Source organism: Ursus maritimus, unplaced genomic scaffold, assembly GCF_017311325.1.
Source record: "Ursus maritimus isolate PB19 unplaced genomic scaffold, ASM1731132v1 scaffold_24, whole genome shotgun sequence".
In the NCBI taxonomy this organism is placed as follows: Eukaryota; Metazoa; Chordata; class Mammalia; order Carnivora; family Ursidae; genus Ursus; species Ursus maritimus.
Window position 1 is genome coordinate 25,455,787 of NW_024424897.1, and position 19,481 is coordinate 25,475,267.

General features: G+C 50.2%; 2 protein-coding genes across 3 annotated transcripts in view; one reads left to right on the forward strand and one right to left on the reverse strand.

The window, feature by feature from the left end:
• The window catches only part of ABCC3 (ATP binding cassette subfamily C member 3), a 45,781-nt gene extending 42,365 nt beyond the window's left edge, over nt 1-3,416 (forward strand). The window contains exons 30-31 of the mRNA XM_040640835.1: nt 36-230; nt 2,804-3,416. Coding sequence (XP_040496769.1) covers nt 36-230; nt 2,804-2,912 — 304 coding nt within the window. The 3' untranslated portion in view covers nt 2,913-3,416. The remainder of the gene's footprint in view (nt 1-35; nt 231-2,803) is intronic.
• A 1,503-nt stretch (nt 3,417-4,919) lies between these two features.
• On the reverse strand, nt 4,920-15,425 carry ANKRD40 (ankyrin repeat domain 40). Of its 2 annotated transcripts, none has more exons than XM_040640837.1 (5): nt 15,287-15,425; nt 10,314-10,462; nt 9,452-9,934; nt 8,227-8,399; nt 4,920-7,368 (listed from the first exon to the last, which is right to left on the reverse strand). In XM_040640837.1, exons 1-5 carry the CDS (start codon nt 15,418-15,420, stop codon nt 7,222-7,224), a joined length of 1,086 nt encoding a protein of 361 aa, XP_040496771.1. In that variant the 5' UTR covers nt 15,421-15,425; the 3' UTR covers nt 4,920-7,221. The 2 variants fall into 2 exon arrangements, with proteins under 2 accessions (XP_040496771.1, XP_040496770.1); XM_040640836.1 differs by having other exon boundaries at nt 8,218-8,399.
• Between the last annotated feature and the right edge of the window lie 4,056 nt (nt 15,426-19,481).

Below are 19,481 nucleotides of genomic sequence, written 5' to 3' on the forward strand. Positions count from 1 at the left end.
GCCTGGCTTGAGATGCCTGCTTTCCCCGTTCCTAGCGTGGGCCAGCGCCAGCTCGTGTGCCTGGCCCGAGCCCTGCTCCGCAAGAGCCGAATCCTGGTTTTAGACGAGGCCACAGCAGCCATCGACCTGGAGACCGACAACTTCATCCAGGCCACCATCCGGACCCAGTTTGAGAGCAGCACGGTGCTGACCATTGCCCACCGGCTCAACACCATCATGGACTACACCAGGTGGGGCGCCAGAACGCGGGGGGGGGGGCGGGACTGGCGGGGTCAGCTAGGCCACCGGGAAGGGGCAGGCAGATTCGGCTGATCTGGACACGGGAGAGCTCGTGGGATTGTCTAGGGCCTGGGCGGGGGGGTGGAGTGGGGAGAGCAGGGCTTCCCAAGTTACAGGTAAGGGGCAGGACACAGGACAGAGTGGAGTCATCTGTACTTGGGTGCCCAGCGACGTTTTCTGGGACAGGGGACACTTTCAGGTTACCGCTGTGCAGGGAAGGGACCCACTGGGGCTCCCTAGGCATTGCGATCGTGCCCAGGCCACCTCCCTCCAGCCTTCTGTGAACGCTCTGAGGTGGAGGTGGCTCCTTGGTGACAACACCCGCACTCCCTGAGCCCCGGTGTTTAGAGAGCCCACACCGCCATCCCTTCTTTCTCGTTTGGACCTCACTCCCGCAGTCTGAGCCGGGCGTACACATGAGGGAGCCCCTGGGAGAAGTACGTGGTGCTTGGGTCCCTGCTGTGGGGGGCCGGACCCTGACAGCACCATGAGAGGCAGACGCTCTGTGGTGAGAGAGCAGAGGGCTGAGTCCAGCCCCTGCAGCCGCTGGCAGCCGTGTAACTTTGGCCAAGGGGCCGAACCTCTGTCTTGGGGTTGTAATGAGTCGATGAAATGAAGTGTTCCAAGGGCAGGTGATCCTGGGAAGTGTTTGTTTCCTCCCCAGCCCCTTTCCGTAACCCTCCCTGGCACTGGTTCGTCTAAGGGTTAGGGAAGGGGCCTTGCCCTTGAGATCTTACGTCTTCCCTGGGGAGGCAGCCACTCAGCCAAAAGGAAAACTGGAGACCTATTACCTCACTGTGGTTTGGAGGTGTGGTGCTGGAGGGCAAGGTGAGGGGCTGGGTGGCTTACAGGCCTCATGGAAGTGACCCGGCGCTGGCCTGGCAGACTGGCCCCCTCGGAGACGTGGGAGCTCAGAGGGATGAAGGGGAGAAAGCTGCAGCCAGTCTCTGTTGAAGGAGTGTGGGGAGAGCTTATCAATAGGACTTCGTTCACAACATAAACACCCACAGGCATGGAGACGTGGGGAGGACGCCACGGACAGGGCAACAGGGCAGACCTTGTCCCTCTCTCACAAGCGTCCCCACACGGCCCCCAGGGGCTTGAGAACCAGGCTGAGAATGCCCGATGCGGCCATCTGTCTGTTCCATCCCTACCTCACTCCGTCCAGCACTCCACTGAGAGAAGAGAGGGTGGACAGGAGGTGTTGGACCCTGGGTCCAGACGAGGGACAAGGATGGGCTGACAGGATCTGTTCCCAGGCCTAACTGAAAATGGTATTTGCCAGCAGCCCTGAGGGTAGAAGGCTCAAACCAACCTTGGAGGGTGGGAGTTCATACATTCTAGAGGGACCAGTGGAAATGAATCAGATAATCATGTATTGAACTGTAATCAGAGCCTGGAGGAAGGAAGCAGGGGTCCATGTGTGTAGACCGGAGGAAGCCAAGCCATACAGGGCAGCCAGGATACTATCTCTCCTAAAAAGAGGAAGTATCAGCCAGGCCCTAAAAGATGAGTAAGAGTTGGGGAGTGGGTGAGGAGATGGGTACAGAAACAAATTTCAGGCAAAGGGTGCAACACATGCAAAGGCCCTGAGGTAGGAGGGCCCATGAGGCTGGAGTGCACAGGGTGAAGGGCACAGTGGAACCAAGATGAGGAGGAGAGAGGGACAGGCCCCACTATGCTGCACTTCGAGGACCACGGTAAAGCAGTCCGTCCCTACCCTAAGAACAGTGAGAAACCACCGAAGGGAGGAGGGGCAGTCTCCCGGGTTCCAGTTCAGGCACTGGCCAGGCAGAGAGGTGCACAGGCACACTGCTTCCCAGGACATGTTTCCGGGAGCCCTATAGGTAAGGAAAGAGAGTACGGCCACGCCCTCCCATCACGGGGCATCTCAGGAGGGCCCTTTCCGCTCCTGCGTCCCCCTGGGAGCCAGGCTGCTGACCCCACCCCAGGTGCTCCCCGTGCTTCATTGGCTGGGGATTCGAATCCCAGGCCCAGGCCTGACTCTGTGTGTGTGTGTGTGTGTGTGTGTGTGTGTGTGTGTGTGTGTGAGTGAATCCACCCATCAGCAGCAACAGGTTTGCGGCAAAGTCCCAGATTCCAGCGTCAGGCCTCAGCACAGCCTGGTTTCCTGCCGTGTGCCTTTGTGAGTTGGCACAAAGCAGATGGAAGCGCACAGGGCCCAGCGCACAGGCCCGTGGCTCCCTGGGCACCAGCCTGTGACCCCGGCGAGGGAAGGGCTCATTAGGGAAGATTTCCGGAGCCCCGACTAGCAGAGATGAATACGAAGCTTGTGTTTGATCCCAGAAACCGCCCCATCTGCCAGGAGAGCACACAGAGCAGCTAAAATAACCAGGCTTGCAAGCGTGCCTGTGTGGCTTAGCGGCTGTGTTGGGTGGGTCGCCTGAAGCAGGAGGCTTGGCATCTCACTGCAGGGCCTGAGCAGTCCCCAGAAGGGGAGGAGTGGACTTGAAGGCCGGGTCTAGGCTGATGGGAGTCCTGACCACTTCTTCTCTTTGGCTAGGATCCTTGTCCTGGACAAAGGGACGATAGCTGAATTTGATTCTCCAGCCAACCTCATTGCAGCCAGAGGCATCTTCTACACGATGGCCAGAGATGCTGGACTTGCCTAAAATATATTCCCGGGGCTTCCTCCTGGCCATTCCTGGTTTTCATCGGGAAGGAAAAAGACACCAAGTACGTCTGCAAGATGGACTTGATGGCAGACGCTGGGGGCGTTTTTTGGGAGTTTTGCCCCATCAGGTGCCTCCTGGAATAATTGTGCTAAATGCTTTAGATGAGGAAGCAGGGCCCGAGAGGTGACCGGTGTGCCTGAGGTCACAGCTGGTTTAAGGCAGAGCCCAGACTGGTGCCCGGGTCTCCTGATTCCCAACCTAGTGTTATTTCCACACTGGGCTGTTTTCAATCATCTCATGGAATGACCTCTCTACTCTGTATGATTTTTCGTATTTTGTACTCTGAAGTTTTTTTTTTTTTTTTTAAATAAAGCTTTTTCCTCCTGGAACAGCAGACTACCGGGTCAGGCCGTCCTCAGGAATGGAGCGCTGTACTCTGGGGTGCTGGCCTGAATCCATTAAAAAACGGGACACTGATGAAATAAAGCTGCATGGTCAATATGTACGCCCTGACGTAGCCTTTCTCTGGTCACTAGGTTCGGGGGTTAGGACCTTTGGGGGAGGCAGGGGGAGAGGTGGAGGTAGACTTTATACACATCCACATGGCTGGGATTATCTGAAAACTTCAGACTCAAGAGCTTTGGCTAGAAATATCATCTTCACAGCCAAAATTCACTGGGTAATTGCCAGGAGTTCCTGCTCTGTTGTGCAGATACTGTAAAAAGGCGAGAAATAAAGCCCCTGAAACCTGACCTGAGGCCTCCTGGGAAGGCTGCCGTGAACACCTTCTCGTGTATGTCATCCCTCAGACCTCCAAGCCTGCTCCTCTCGGGGCTGAGACAGGCATGGTGCTTCATTTCCTTGCTCCTTTAGAATGTTCCAGATGGGTCACCATAACCAGTGAGGCCTCCGAGCCATTCATCTTCCCCCGTCTGGCCAAAACTGGATGTGGGAGCAAAGAGCAGCCCGGGGGCCACACCCCATCCCCCCTGCCCCTGACAGTCCCGGGCTGGTAAACACATCTTGAGGGGGAAAATTACATTTGGTCCTGAGCAAGCCAACAGAGCGCTCATTTTCTGCGGGTCAGAGTCCATCTGGCATAAGGCCTTCTATTTGGAATGGATCTCTCTTCTTTGTTACCTTACTAAGTTTTCTGGTCTGACTCTCTCACTCCCTTGACCTTTCTGCTTTGTCTGATGGGACTGGTTGGAGGTGAGGGTTTGTCTTTCTTCCCTAAATGGTCTGCGGTGGGTGCAGAGATGGCTCCTTTGATCTGGTTCTCCTCTACATATCGGGTCGGCCTGTGCTGCGGGACCATTTGTTAAAGGTTAATCACATTTTTTTTTGGCAGCCTGTTTCTGCCCAGGATGTTTATGAGTGTATGGAAGAAGACTTCCATCCTTGTGATAAAGCGAGTATGAAAGCACAAATGCCCAAATTATTCTGCCTCTCCTTGGTGCTAAGAAAAGGTCTCTGCTGTGCTCCCTGATTTATTAGGCCAATTTGGCATGACGTCTGCTGTGTGAGGCTCCGGCCGCCCTCAACCAACAGAAACAAAGATCCCCTCGGCAGCGAGCTCGGCTAGAGATCTGAAGGCTGTATTTCCTCTCCTGCCTCGGGAGTTCGCTTCTGAGCTCACCGAGGCCCTGACAGGTGCTGACAGCCCAAAGGAGAGGCTCAGTTGTGGAAAGTAAATAGGATAATCAAAAACTGTGGTTCATAGGGGGTGACCTCCATCTAGCTGGCTCAGCTACTCCAGGGAGATGAAGCTCACTGCTGTGAACCGGGAGGAAGGGCACTGCACAAAATAGCTGTCTCCAGGTGCCACTGACAGGCCACGAGCTCCGCAGCAGCCGCAGGAGGGGAGCAGCTCAGCTCAGGGGGAACGCTCCCTTCTAGTCTTCCTCTAGAGCATTGTGTCCCTGGGACTGTCCAGGAATTTGAACCCCTGGGATTAGAAGGGCTGTGCTACTTAGGAAGCCAAAAGGAAAGAAGACGGGCTCAGTCCGTTAATATTTGATTTTAATAATACTTGTTATGTTTGAACAGTTGGCAATGCACAAAGAAAAAAGTCTTCAGTGAATGTTTACACACGGTGTGAACACATGCTTTAAATATGCGGTGGAGGAGGGGTGAATTCACAGTTAACAAAGCTAAAAAAAAAAGTCCTTGTTATAAATTACACAAAGCATATAAAAATATTTCTCTGAATGCATAGATTAAGACTTTAAACTCACCTACCATCAACTGTGCAGCCTCATCCCACCGCCAGACGCAGGAGTCAGTTGACTACAGACTTGATAAAGGAGGAGAGAGGCCAGTGGAGGGCTCAGCCCTCACGGAGACACCAAGACCCTCCCTCACCCTCACCTCCGTCTCTAACCTCGGTCTCTAAGCCGGGGGGGGGGGATGCCCTGGAGCGACTCCTCCACCCACCGCTTTGGGGGACGGGGCAGGGACCTCCGCGGCCTCTGAGTCTCTAATGGATCTAGATGGCTAGAAGAGTTGTTACCCCAGTGATTTCGACATAAATTAATACTGGACTTATTTCCTCTGGGACAGAACTAGCCTTCATGTTATCAGTAAATTGTAACTTTTCCCAAAGGGAAGGAAAAAAGGTTAGTAGGTCTAGGTAAACTAGCTTCTGATTGGTTGAAACACAAGGGAGGTTTCCTCTTTAAAGCACTTCAGAGAAGGGATAATAAGTAACCTTTACTCAGTGGTGCAAACATTGTACAAGGGTGAGTGAGTCACCATCAGTAGTTGGTGGAATACGGTTAAGTCAGCGAGCACAGTGACTCCGTGAAGCTGGCCTTGAAAATACCTCAACCTCAGCTCAGCCCTGAGGCCACAGCAGGAGGCCACGAGCTTAGCACAACATTTTCCGCCACTGACATCTTCTGCACGTCCTCGCTCAATCAGTCGCAGCGTTCCAATAAAATTAACACAGTTGGGAAGTTCAGTTTCTTTGGAAACTATAGGCACTATGGGGAAGAAGCTTCTTAAGACAGCAGGGACGCTCTTTAACAGCCGGCTTCGAACCCCTGCCCTCCGGTGTGTCTAGGTGTGCCCGCTCCTATTTCTAAAGTTAGGCTGTTTGTCTCAACAAGACAGTGGCTCTTTGAACATTAATGACACTGAAGGAAAGGAAAAGAATTCTTGAATGCGCTCTTGGAAAACATTCGTACGCCACGCTCAAGAGTTCAATCAGGTGTCTTCCAGAGCAAAGCCTGGCAAACTCACAGCTGACTTGGTTAAGTGGACTTGGTGGTGGTAGTGGGGGAGCCCTAAGATCAAACAATTTGTTTACAAAAGCAACAGATTTCAGAGTTGTGTAAAAATCCTAATAATTTCAAAATAACCTTTATCTTTGATACAAAAATAAAGATGCTAACTCCTTTAGCTCGGTTTCCCACAATAACCTTTAAAATAGCAACAGATTCAGTTTCAAAAATTGCTTTTCATTTCTAGTGGGAAGTGAAAGTGGAGAACACGGGCCAGCAATGTTTGTGCTCTTCTCAGACGGTGCAATTAAACATGGAGAGGACAGGAGTGGCCTCAGAGATTTAGAAGGGGGGTGGGGGGGAATAGCGGTTGCTCTTTTGGAAAGCATCGGAGAGCCCTCTAGTGGCCACAGCGTTAATGCAGCGACGACCATCCAGGCCACGGCGGACTGGAGCCAGAGCAGCAGTCTTGAGTGCTCACAGAGGAGAAAGGGGGCGGGGGGAGGAGGGGCAGCTCTTTTGGTTAACAGCATACTTACAACTAGGTAACTGTATTCTTAAATACTTTGAACCTGAGTAACATTTATAAATATGGTATGTGAAACCTCACAGCCACCAGTCACACTAAAATTCTTTGCCCAGTACCTGTGCTTTCCCCAATTTCCTCTGTCGCTGGCTCCTGATTCAGGAGAGGCGGGAGTGCACGACACCAAGGGAGCATGTCCGCCCTGCATGTGCACCGCCCGCAGGAGTGGCTGCACACAGGCTCGGCGCTCTCTCCGCGTCTGCATAGACAGCGCACTGACCCGGACACGCAACCGTGGATTGAGAATGGCCGGCTTCTGCCTCTCCAGACCACTTCTCAGCTGTTCACAGCTTCAAGCACTAGGTTTTTTGTGCACCAAGAGGCTTGGAAGAGTGGCACCGCTGCTGGGAGGGGAGGTCAGGGGCTGCCTACCTTGGCAGAATGATGTTAGTGTATGCTACCCAGTGGCGCCCAAGGCATGACAGTCCATGGCTTGTCCTTGGCCCAGAGGGCATGCGCACTGTCACAATACTCCTCGATAAAAGTCCCTGCTGCATTAGTAAGTCAGTTTGGAAGCTCTCCTGTTGTAGCAAGGTCTTTCAGTCAGTGTGGATGCAGCATTTCTGAACAGAAAATTGTTCTCACTTATCATTAGAACCAGTTCCAGCTCCTGGAAGTCTTGGAGTCGAGCAACATCCTTGTCCTAAAACAAAATAGGGTGAACACATTCAGAGGAGTCACTTGTCTCTGTATGGTTGGTGTGTTGTGTTGATACCAGTATCTCAGCTCATTTTCAAGTGAAGAAGAAAAAGAAGGAGGAGGAGAAGCAGGAGGAAGGAGGGGAGGAAGAAGAAGAGGAGGAGGAGTGGGAGGAGTTGGAGGGGAAGGAGAAGAGGAAGAAGAAGAAAAAGAGGAGGAGGAAGAAGAGGAGGAGGATGAAGAAGAGGAGGATGAAGAGGAGGAGGAGGAGAGGGAGGAGGGGAAGGAATTGGAGGGGAAAGAGAAGAGGAAGATCCCGGTGGCAGGCTATGGGTGACAGTGCAGGAAAGTCCCCGGGGGCGTGAGCTGGGTTGGCAGAGAGGCAGAAGCCCTTAACAGCAGCTGCTCCAGGACGAGCACCCCCTGAAGCGAGAGGCCACTCAGATCCGTTTTCCCCAGGTGCCCTGAGAAGCCACGGATGCTGGGAGGACCACACACGTATCCATGTGGATTTGCCCTATCATTTAACCTGGTTCTTAACACAGGCCATATCTGATAGTGCGCTAAAGTGATCCTTACATATCACTACACAAACAACCAAAAATAGGTACATGTGAGTGGTAATTCAGAAAATTCTCTCTGGTATCCTACAACTTTCAAAAATGTCATGTCCCTGTAGACCCAGTAGAGGGAAAGAAAGCTCAGTGACAACTTCTGGAAAACCACCCTTTGCTCCTTTTCTAGTCTCTTTTCAGTTCTGAACTATGATTCATACAGCCAAGGAGGAAGCTGGGTATTTTCCAAATGCAAAAAACCAACCACCAACTACTCGTGCTTAACAGACCTTTCTTACCTTTCTTACCAGAGTATTGGGTAACTTTCTGATCTTCTCCACTTGATCTGGATTAACACCCAGCTCACAGCAACTCACTCGGAGCAATTCTTGATAGGTGAGCTCCTGTCGGTCCAGTTCAATTTCAATGAAATCGTTTTCTCGAAGAGATGGGTTCTGAATCCTCACCTTGAGTACCAGCTCTAGAAAAAAAAGAGGGAGAAATGTTAACGGATGGTGCGTGCACAGTCAGCCGATAAAATTTAAGATCTTTTCCAGAAGACTGTTATACCTCCCCATGCCCTGGGCCGAAGGCCTGCACCACCCCATGAGAAAACCCAGCCCCGTCAGCAGGGTTAGCTCAGCCCCACTCCTGGCTCTGCTGGCACTTCCTGCACTGTCCTCCTGACATCCAAGACTGTGGTTCACAAAGTAAAAGGGAGGTGTGTCGGGGGAGAAAACCATCCAGTGTGCAGAAGGACAATTTACTTCTGCTGCTGGAGCTGGGGAGGTAAAGTGGACGAATGGGTTTGGGTATCAAACCACACGTGAGCAGGTCAGGGGAAGAGAGCTGAAAGGAAGGCATAGGCAAGATATGGGATAGGAATGACTCTAAAAGGACTTAATAATTGTGACTCCAAAGGTATCTATGAATGATGAAATCCCTTGCAATAAACACAGTAAGACAGCTGAAAGGTCAGCTGGGGGTCATATTCTACACAATACCTGGCCTGGACTCTTCAAAAATGTTGAGGTCCAACATGATAGAGAAAGGCTGAGGAATCTTCCGGGTGAAAGGAAAATGGAACAATAGGATATCCAAACGCAACGGTTGACCCCAGGCAGGGGGCAGGGGGCAGGGGTGGAGGGAGCGCACAGAGCTGCAGAGGGCCCCATGGAGACAACTGACAATACCTAAATATGGCCTAGGTTAGAGAATGGTATTATAGCAAGGTTACATTTCCTAAACTTGATCGCCGGACTGTGGTTACGTAAGAGACCATCCTTGTTCTTAGAAAATACACACCTATGTCAAGGTAAAAGGGCAAAAGGTAAACCATTTGTGAATCTGAGTAGAGACAGCTCCTTATACCAGTCTAGCAAACTTTGTGTGAGTCTGTGATCAGATTCTCGATACATATATAAATTCCACCCCCCATGCACCCCTCCACCCCCCAACAACGAGGAAGTGCATCACTAGACCTCTGGACACCGGCTGCCCCGCAGTGCCGGCTGCTTCCCGCCTCAGGCTTACCTTGCATGTTAAATGGAAATGCCCCCGTGAAGAAGAACGGCTGGAATGCTGGCGTCGGTCCTGCATATGTCCCATTTTGAGACTCCAGAGACACTGGTGGCTTGGTCGGGACAGAAGAGAACAGTGAGCGGCTCTGACTCACCGGTGGCTGGCAGACAGGACCCGGTTTTGTGCTTTCTGGTGTTCTGAGTATGGCAGAGGGGGCAGACACGTCCCGGTTCTGAACCAGTGCCAAAGAGGTGTGGTCCCGTGGAAAGGCCCCAGCCAGGGGAGGCTCCCCGGTGGGGAGCAGGGGAGGAGAGCCATCTGCAGGGGGCGATGGCGGAGGTGTGGAGGTGCCCCCGTTCTGTAGCTGGCCTGGATCCTCTGCCGCTGGGGTGTAGATGAAAGGGAAGGCTGGGTTGGCCAAATAGTTGGGAACGAAGGGCAGTTCTGACTCCTTCTTCAGCTGGGGGAGGCTGTCGGCACCATCATCTTCCTCCACTTACAAAGAAGAAAACGCATAACATTTACACAGCCCTTTAAAAATCACCAGGAAAAGAGTCTTGTGAAAGCTACTGTCCTTTGGTATGTGACATATTTTGTTCAGTGTTTACTGCCGCATTAATCAGAAGGGCAAAGCATTTCGTTAGGTTTATGATCACCATTTTTATCACTTTAAATTTTACAGATTAAAAAAATAAAACCTGATAATAGCAACTTGTCTGGAAAGCACGTGGAATTACTATCTTGGCACAGTAATATTATCTTTGCTTTTGAAAACAGATTCGTGGTTTGACTGGCATCAAGAATGCGGCCAATAACACTGCGAGTCTTAAATTAGTTTGACAAAATCGAAGGTTGCCCCCACACACAGACTCACCTCCCATGATCTTCCTGATTTCTCTCCTTGATGTCAGTTGCACTGGCATTTCTCCTTTTGTCGTAAGAATCTCTTTGTCAGCTCCTGATTGTAATAAGTAAGAGACCACCTGACCGTGATTACGTTTACACGCCCAGTGTAAACAGGTCCTGTCCGAAGAAAAGGAAAAAAGAGTGAGTTACAAGAGAAGAGGGGATTCGGGATCTCAAATTCCACGTGCTGGTCAGGAAATAAATGCAAGCCCATTAAGAGTTCAGCTAGAACCAGGGAGCCAGGCTGGCAACCTCAACTTTTCTTCTCAGAGAGCAGGTGATCAAAATATTTAGTATGCTTGAAATTTATTTCTACATCTCATTCCGGGCCCTTGGGAAAAACCAATTCATCCTAGTTTTCATTTCAGTGGTTTCCACGAGGCCGGCTGGGCAGCTAACTCTTAATGGTACTGCTGAGTGGTCTCCCCTCAGTAACGCTCATTAGACTGCCCCAGTCTCTTCAAAATGTTTTGATAGTGCCACATTCCTTTTTAGGGACAATGACAACTTGCTTCATATGCACCAAATGACACATGAAGATTAAATATTAGCAGGCTAATAATCACCTACGGCTTGCTCTGCTGCTAAAATTATTATTGCTATAGGAGATATTCCCAGCTGAATCTCAGTTGCTCACTCTTTTCCTTTTCCTTTTCTTTCCTTCACACACACACACACACACAAACACACACACACACACAAGGTTTTAAAATTTCCATTTTTGAAAAAGCTGGCTTCTCTAGTTCTCTCCAGAAGGCTCATCTGCTCCAACGTACGGTGCTGCACACAGACTAATTACTAAGGTACTTTAAAAATGTACATCAACGACCAAAATTTTCAAGAACAAACTCTTCTAACATATCAGACTCATTTAAGTAAAACTAATTATTTACTATTGTACACATAGGAAGGGATTACGCATACTCTAAAGGGCTATTATTTTAACACCGCCTAGAAATATAATTAGCATGCTGGTTAAAAACTCCATCTTAACAGAAATGAAAGGATTCAGAGTTACTAAATTCATCCCCAGTTGCCAAAGCTGAGTGATATTAAAGAAGGAAAATATTTTTTCCCCTCCATTCTGAAATGTCCTCACTCATCAATCCTCTAACTGAACGGAGGTAAATATCCTCAGAGCTTACAGCCAAATACGATATGGTAAAGAACAGAACGACATGTTCAGCAGTGAGGGGTAGATCACTAAACCGGAAGTATAACGATCCAGAAAGTTCCTTTGGTTCCAGGGAGACGTTGATTGGCCCTGGCCTCCTAAACATTTCTGATTTACAAAAAGCGAGCTTGTCTGGCTGGCTGGGAGCCAATCCACTGATATTTCAGAGTGATACCCCGCACTATTACTCATTAGAATTAGATTATCTGGGTACCTTTAAGACATACACTATGAAGAAAAGATTGCCAGTTTGGGAGAAATAAGGGAAGAGGCTTGATCTCAACTTCTGAAACAGAAGCTCATGAAAATATGCAAGTGTCTGCTTGGACTTACAGGTACTTAATCACTGGACTAATGAACCAAGAACAAGGTGGACATTGCTCGGAGTGGAAGGATCCAATACATCCTTGATTGTGGGCAACCTGCAGCTGACTCTGTGTGTGTGTGTGTGTGTGTGTGTGTGTGTGTCTGTCTGTCTGTGCCATAGGCTTGAAAAGTGAATAATTATAATGATAAGCGAGCATTCAAAAATGAATGGCGCATGATGAGAAAAATAGGTTCCCTTTTGGAAATAAAGTACTCACTTGCTGGTAGTAAATCACTTGTTCGTGACAAGCTTGCGACTGAAGAAGGTAATTTACTGCCAGTGGGTCTGAGACGCTCTGGGAAAACCAACTAGCTAAAGCGTTACCATGTAAAGTGGGGTTAAGTCAACACGGCACGATCGCCACAACCCTGTGCCCTGAGTGATCATCATTTAGAGCCCAGACCTGTGTGGCTCTGGGCGGCGGTAACTCTGCCACGGAGCGTTTTCAACTTCTTCACGAGCCATTATACTTGTTCCTTAAAGGCAAGGGGTATGCACACACTTGAATTACAATGGACGTGGGAACTCTATGTCTGGACTTCAACTCTTTAGGCTTTAAATTTGCAGTCAGGAATATCCGGTTAGTCCGGGGAAGTATTTCAGACCAGAGGCACTGGCCATCATTCATCAGTGCTGAAAATGTGGTTATTTAGCAACTGCAAATGGAAAGCAGGAACCACTCTGCTTTTCTATGCTAGAGACTACGTTTTTTGAGGGTAACCTTTATATCTCATTACCCAGCACAAGGCTTAATAAGAAGAAAACAATAGTTAACACAGATAACAATGCTTTTTACATGGGGGACACCGTTCTAAAGGCTTCACATATATTAACTCATTCGATCTCTGAACAACCCATCAGTTAAGTGCTGTTGTCAACATTCCCCCATTTTACAGAAGAGGAAACAGAGGCAGTCAGCAAATAAAGGAGCCAAACAGTACGCTAGGTGGTGATGAAGCACACAGGGACGACAAAACAAGAGACGGGACTAGAAAGTGCCAGAGGCAGAGGAGGGGCATGGTGCCCTTTTCAATCGAGGGCCGAGGAGGGGCTAACTGAGGTGACAGCTACGTCAATACCTGAAGGAGGTGAGGGAGCAAAAACATTTTAGAGAGGGAAGAAAAACCACAAAGGCCTTGAATCAGGACCATGCCTGGTGTTTCAGGGAAAGCCAGGAGGCCAGGGGAGCAGGAGGAGGGGAGCAAGGGGGCAAATCCAGAGATGAGGCATAGAGGTAAGGAGGACGGTGCAGACAGGAAGCTGAAACTGTAGGACTTCCGGCTTTCACTCAGAATGGGATGGTAGCCATTCGAGGGTTCTGAGCAGAGTGAAATGATCCGACTTCTGACTTAGGTTTTAGGTCAGGATCCCTCTGGCTGCTGTGCTGAGAAAAGACTGCAGGGTATTAAGGGCAGAAGCAGCGAGGGGACGAGTTGGGGGGCTGCAGCAAGAATCCGGGCAACAGGATGATGGTTGCCGCGTACCAGAGGTGTAGGGGTAGAGCTTGTGAGAAGTGGTCCGACTCTGACCACAGCTGCAGTAAAGCTGGCGGAATTAGCCGACCGGCCGGATGTGGAATATGAGGGAAAGACAGAAGGCAAGGAGGGCACCAAGGGCTCTGGCCTGAGCACCGCACCTCAGACGCCGAGCTGAGTAGGACACAGAGGAGTGGGCCTGGGGCCGTTAGGGGGACCAGGGGAGATCAGGAATGCAACCTTGAACCTCCAACATGAGGTGCCTAACAGACATCCTCCCCGATTGATAAAGATTCTCTTCAGGTCGCTTCAGGTTCAACTTACATATACAGAGCACCTACTATGTGGCACGCATTGTGGAGTCAGATGCTGGCTTCCTTTCTAGTAAATTCTATGACCTCGGGGAAATGACTTAATCTTGCTGGGCCTCAGTTTCCTCATCTGTAAAACAGAGGCAGTAACACCTATGTTCTTGAGTAGTTGTGAATGAGATCATGAGGCAAAGCTCTTAGAGCCTTGTCTGTGTCACAGAGCAAACTCAATAAATGTTAGCGATTCCTACTATGCTTCATCTCCTTCAGTGGTCACAACACTCGTCTCAAATAACTGTAAAACGAAGTGACTCAGGCAAGGTTGTATTAGCTAAAGCAGGAAGGGAGAAGAACCTGCAGGAAAGACCAGGCTGCGGCTGCTACACAACACTGCCTCCCACTGCCAAAACAGTGAGTCACAGCTTGTGAACCACAGGGCAACGCTCAGAAAAGGTGCGCGCGCGCGCGCACAAACACACACACACACACACACACACACACCAGCAAGCTGGTTTGCAAACACTTTTAAAACAAACAAAACAAAAAGGCAGTGGCTACTGTTTCCTGGCCCTCGGGACAGCTATCCAGGCTGTTTTCTTTAGGAGGTAGATAACTTTGGGAGGGAGTCCGGAAATCATGGTTGTGGGCTCGGCTATCTTATTGATAGCTGTGTCACCTAGGGCAGGTTATTCTCTGCGGTTGGACCCATCCATCTCCAGTGGCCCTCTCGGTTCCAAAATGTATGATTCCACTTTAAAAAATAAAACCTTTCCAAGCTCACGTTAACCCTGAGCTAGCAAAACAGGCTGGTTAAGCATTACTCGGAAATAAAAATTTAAATTTAAGTGTGAAGAGGACAGAATAACACCACATTCGGTAACTTAACACTAAAAATTTGACCAGCACATCCTAAAATGAGACTCCCTATTTAATTGGGAAGGGCTCAGTCTGCAGGCAGGCATCTAGAGTCTTGATTCAAATTCGATAGTTAAGATTGTAATAAGAAAATAAAGCAAAACACTCCATGGGATAAACGAGTCAGTCTTCCCTCAACAGGCAGCTGTAGGCAGCCGCAAATCACTGGTGCAGTGAGACAGAGAGACGGAATAGTGATGCAAGTGATTTTTTTTTTCCGGTCTTGGGAAAAGAAATCGTGCTCATTTATAAGATTCCTATTTGCTCGGTTGCTTATGCTTTTTGCTCTGCACAGGTGTTTTCCAGAAGCTCCTAGGGCAAAATAATTCAAAACTCGAACTGGGGTGCGAATCAATCGAATCGTAGCCTCCAGGGTTCGGCCCAGCGAGCCGGGGTGGAAGGGGGAGGGGTGCGGGGCTCCGCGGGGCGGGACCCAGCCAGGGCCCAGGTGGGCGCTGCCCCGGGAGGACCACGTGGGCGGGGATTGGGGCAGGCCGCGCTCCCCACTGCACGGCGCAGGGGTGGGGGTAGGGGGGGCCCGGGCTGGCCTGGCGAGAGCTCGGCCTTGGAGGCCCCGGCGCTGGGCCCCGCCTTGGCGGGCGTCCGCGGGCAGCGCCGGGCCTCGGTCGCGGGCGCCCGCCCCACGCCCCGGGCCCCGGCCGGCTGCTCTGACCTCGGCCTCCCCCGCTCCCCACTTACCAGCCGTTGACCTCATTTTGGGAGTTCACATCCACCCCGCTCTCCACCAGTTTCTGCACCTCCCGAATGTCCCCCAAGGCCGCGGCCTCCCGCAGCCTCTCCTGCTGCTCCTTCTGCTCTAGGAGCGCGCTCATCTTCCCCTCGGGCCCAGGCCCCCGCCCGGCCGCCCCGCCCCGCCCCGGGCCCGTCAGCGCCGCCGCCGCCGCGGCCCGCTCCCAGCCATGGGGAGAGCGCGGGGTTCGCCCGCCCTGCTCGCGCCCGGCCCGGGGCTGCTGCTCCTGCCCGCCGCTCCCCGGCTGCTCCTGGCCGCAGGCCCCAGCCTCCGCCCCGGCCGCGCCTCCCGCGGGCCGACTCCGGGGGACCCTATTTGGAGTGACAACCCTGACCCAGATATTTTCCGTTCCTACCCGCGGCCGGAGCGCCCGGCTGGCTGTTTATGTAACTGCTGCACAACATTCCCCGCAGTGATTCATGGACTATTTTTAGAGCTCCCCGCCCCGCGGCTTCAGGCGAGGAGGACAGACACATGGAAAGAGAAGAAAGCAGCGCTGAGAGCCAGAAAAGCCTTATCCTCTGGCGCAGGCTGTTTACCAGGCATCAAAAATAATTGGTGTTTCTTCACCACCAGCAAACCCCCACCCCCCACCCCGCAGTCTGTTTGGCTCCTTCTTCTGATCTGAGCCAACGCTTGCCCAGCAGGACGGGGAAGTGGGCTGAAAGCGATCCTACTATTACATGCCCGTAATTGCAGATGTGGATGACACTGTTCCTTTCTTCTCTTGACAGCGCTTGGGTCCATCCGGTTGGAATATTTATTTCCATCGCTGTTGTTTTACATCTCATTTTAGGCAGAGATTTCTTCTAACGTGGCTTCCAGGGAAAATATTTATATTGTGCCTGGAGTCTCTAAACTGTAATTTATTACTGCTTATAAATCATGATTAATGACTCTTCAGGAAGGCCATGTAAGGATAAAAGGGAGCAAAGAAGAATACCACAGCGGCGGTGGCATTATCCCAGCCCGGATGCCAGGATCTCTGGGGAGAGCTGTGGTGTGTCTGGGCACGGCATTTTGCCTGCTCCTGCCTGATCAATGTCACCAGGCTCAGCGCCTGGGTGGGCACTGGCTTACTACCGAGGGGGAGAAACACAGAAGACTGTTTTGCAGAGCCCAGGTGCCTCCCAGAGATCCTCCAAAGTGGCACAGGATGGAATCTTGCAGGTGGGGTCAGGAGGATTAAGGAAATAACCCTGGGCGGAAAGGAGGAAGGCCTGAACAAAGAGAGGAGATGACATAGGAAGGGACAAACCTAGGCACCGCGTTTTCATTTTCCTCTCTTGGGGCTTGCCCAGGGTCTGCACAGCAAGCATTTTTCTTGCTACTGTTCAAGAAAAACCCATGTCTGTTTATTATGACACAGTAATTCACACAGTCCTCAGTGCACACCAGGTGGTGCTGAATATAAACTGACTGCGCTCTTCAGTGGACCCCAAGGCAAACTGGAACTCAGCTTGAGCTTACATTTTTATTTGTCCCCCAATTTAAACTTTAATTCTCAGATCCAGCATGATGCCCCATCTGAACCTGACGTGCACAGCACTGGAATTGGGTCCTTTAACATAATTTGAGTGACATGGGAGTAGGTAGTGGCCTTTTTAAAAAGCCGTTTTAGGGGCGCCTGGGTGGCTCAGTTCATTCAGCGAGTGCCTTCGGCTCAAGTTATGATCCTGGAGTTCCACGATCAAGTCCCAGAGGCGAGTCCCAGGATCTGGCTCCCTGCTCAGCGGGGAGTTTGCTTCTCCCTCCGACCCACCCCTGTCTCATGCATGCATGGGCGCGCGCGCTCTCTCTCTCTCTCTCTCATTCTCCCTCTCTCAAATAAATAAGATCTTTTAAAACAATTTTTAAAAATTAAAAAGCAGTTTTAAAAAATTGGTAGTGACTACACGGCAGTCTGTGAATCCTTCCTTAAAAGGATTACAGCATGTGCCCTACAATAACTGTTAAATCAGTGAATATTAATATCTTCTTAAACTCAACCTCTGCTCATTGTTGACTCCAATCTTCTCCTTGTTATCTTCACGTTAAAAAAAAGAAAAGAAAAAACAACTTTCTCCACCAACAAAACCTTTAACCGTGGTTATAACAGAATGCGAACTGATGGCTATTCTTTTACCTCTGTTTTTTTATACTTTGTTTCATCTCTAACTCACTGGGTGTATTCAGCCTGCATTGTTTGCTGGGCACTATTCTAGTCCCTGAAGGTGTTGCTGCAAACAAACCAAGAGCCCCTGATTTCGAAGAACACAGTCTGGCAGGGGAGAGGAGACCAACATAAGATGTGGTAAGTATTACAATAGAAGCAGTAGGGCACACGGCACCGCACCGTGTTTGTGAGCATGAAGATTAAAAGCAGACTGCATGGCTTTGCACCCCAGCTTTTGCCACTCATATAATCTTAGATGAGTTACTTAACCTTTCTATGCCTCAAATTCTGCATCAGCAAAATAGAGGTGATCATAATAGCACCTACTTTGCAGGATTGTTGTACGGATTGTATAGAATGTGTAAAGTCTGGACATCAGAAAGGCTCAGGAGATCCTAGGTATGTGACAGCAAAGTTGAGCCAGGGAAGAGCCTGTGATAGAATGGGAAGACAGTGGTGGCCGGAAAGGATAACATCCAGGTTTCTGGCTGGGGGGATAAGGGTGCCATTTACTGAGATTTGAGTCAAAGAAGGAAGGAAAGGTTTCAGGTATGGTGATGAATTGACTTTTGAATCTGCCAAGTTGAGCCTTCTAAAGACCTTTAATTATTGCTCCTACCAACATTTATTCATTGCCAGGCACTACCTTAAGTGCTGTACCTGGATTATCTCATTTAATTCTCACGACAATCCCATAAGGTAGAACCATCATTACTGTCGGGGGCACAGGTAAGCAACTTGCCCAACACCATGCAGCTTAGTTAGTGATAGAGCAAGGCTTTGAACTCAAGCAGTTTGACTCCAGAGCCTGTGCTTTCTTTCCTGATTTTCATGTAAGTAGAGATGCCCATAAGGAGTTGTGTATGTGGGTGTGGCATTTAGAAAGGAGTTCTGGGCTGGTGATTGGGATTTGGTAGTCATCATCAGTAAAACGTGCTAGCTGAAGTCATGGGAATAGCAGGGATAGCCCCAACAGAGTGTGTTGAGTGCTGGGAGAAGACAACCAAATACAGAACCCCAAAGAACCCCGTTTTAATGACGGACAGAAGAGAAATCCACAAATGAGATTGAAGCGCTGCAGCCAGAATAGTAGGAGGGAAAGCAAAGGAATGGGAAAATTTGGAGAAAAGAGAATGACACACAGGGTCAAAGGCAGCAGAAAGGGCAAGAAAGGACTGAAAAGTGTAGAATGGATTTAGCCACAAGGTGGTGGTGCTGGTGACCCTGGAAAAGGGAGTTGCAGTGGAGCAGTAGGGATGGTGTTAGAGATGGGGTTAGGAGTGAATAGGAGCTACCTGCTACATATTATATACTGTGTGGGAACCTGGCAATACAGGGATGAATTAAGAAATGGCATATGACCGAAAGGAACTTTCATTTTATTTATTTATTTGTTAATTAATGTTTGTTTATCTATTTATTTGAGAGAGAGAGAGCACGAACGAGCACGAGAGAGAACGCGAACGGTGTTGGGGGAGAGGAGAGAGAGGGAGAAGCAGGCTTCCCACTGAGCAAGGAGCCCCATGCAGGACTCCATCCCAGGACCCAGAGATCATGACCTGAGCCAAAGGCAGACACTAAAAAAAACTGAGCCACCCAGGCACCCCAGGAACTTCCATTTTAAATTAAGGGAAAGACTCATATTTGCCATATTGTGTGACCAACTCCAAAACGTGCTAAGTTTGTTTAAGGTAAAATCAGTTGCGTGTGGCCGGTGGACAGTGAGGGTCCAGGTTGGCTTCACAGAGCTGGTGATGCTTGAGCTGAGAAGGATGGGGGTGGTAGTTGCTGGAGTGAGAGAAGAGCATCCCATGCCTGGAGCGGCGGACCATAGTGTATGGTGGTAGGGAACTGGGGCTTAGAGGGTGTGGGGGACAGGTAGCAGAGGCAGTTAGGCAGGTCAGTGGGTATTTCTATATTAGCTCGCTAGAGCTGCCATCACGAAATACCACAGATTGGGTGGTTTAAACAACAGAAATTAATTTTCT

Coding starts and splice junctions, on each gene's coding strand:
- ANKRD40 (XM_040640836.1), bottom strand. CDS start 15,420: ATGAGCGCGCTCCTAGAGCAGAAGGAGCAGCAGGAGAGGCTGCGGGAG. Junction 10,463..15,286: donor CAAAATGAGGTCAACGGCTG/GTAAGTGGGGAG, acceptor TTCTTCGGACAG/GACCTGTTTACACTGGGCGT. Junction 8,400..9,451: donor ATTTCCATTTAACATGCAAG/GTAAGCCTGAGG, acceptor TTTTTTTTCTAG/AGCTGGTACTCAAGGTGAGG.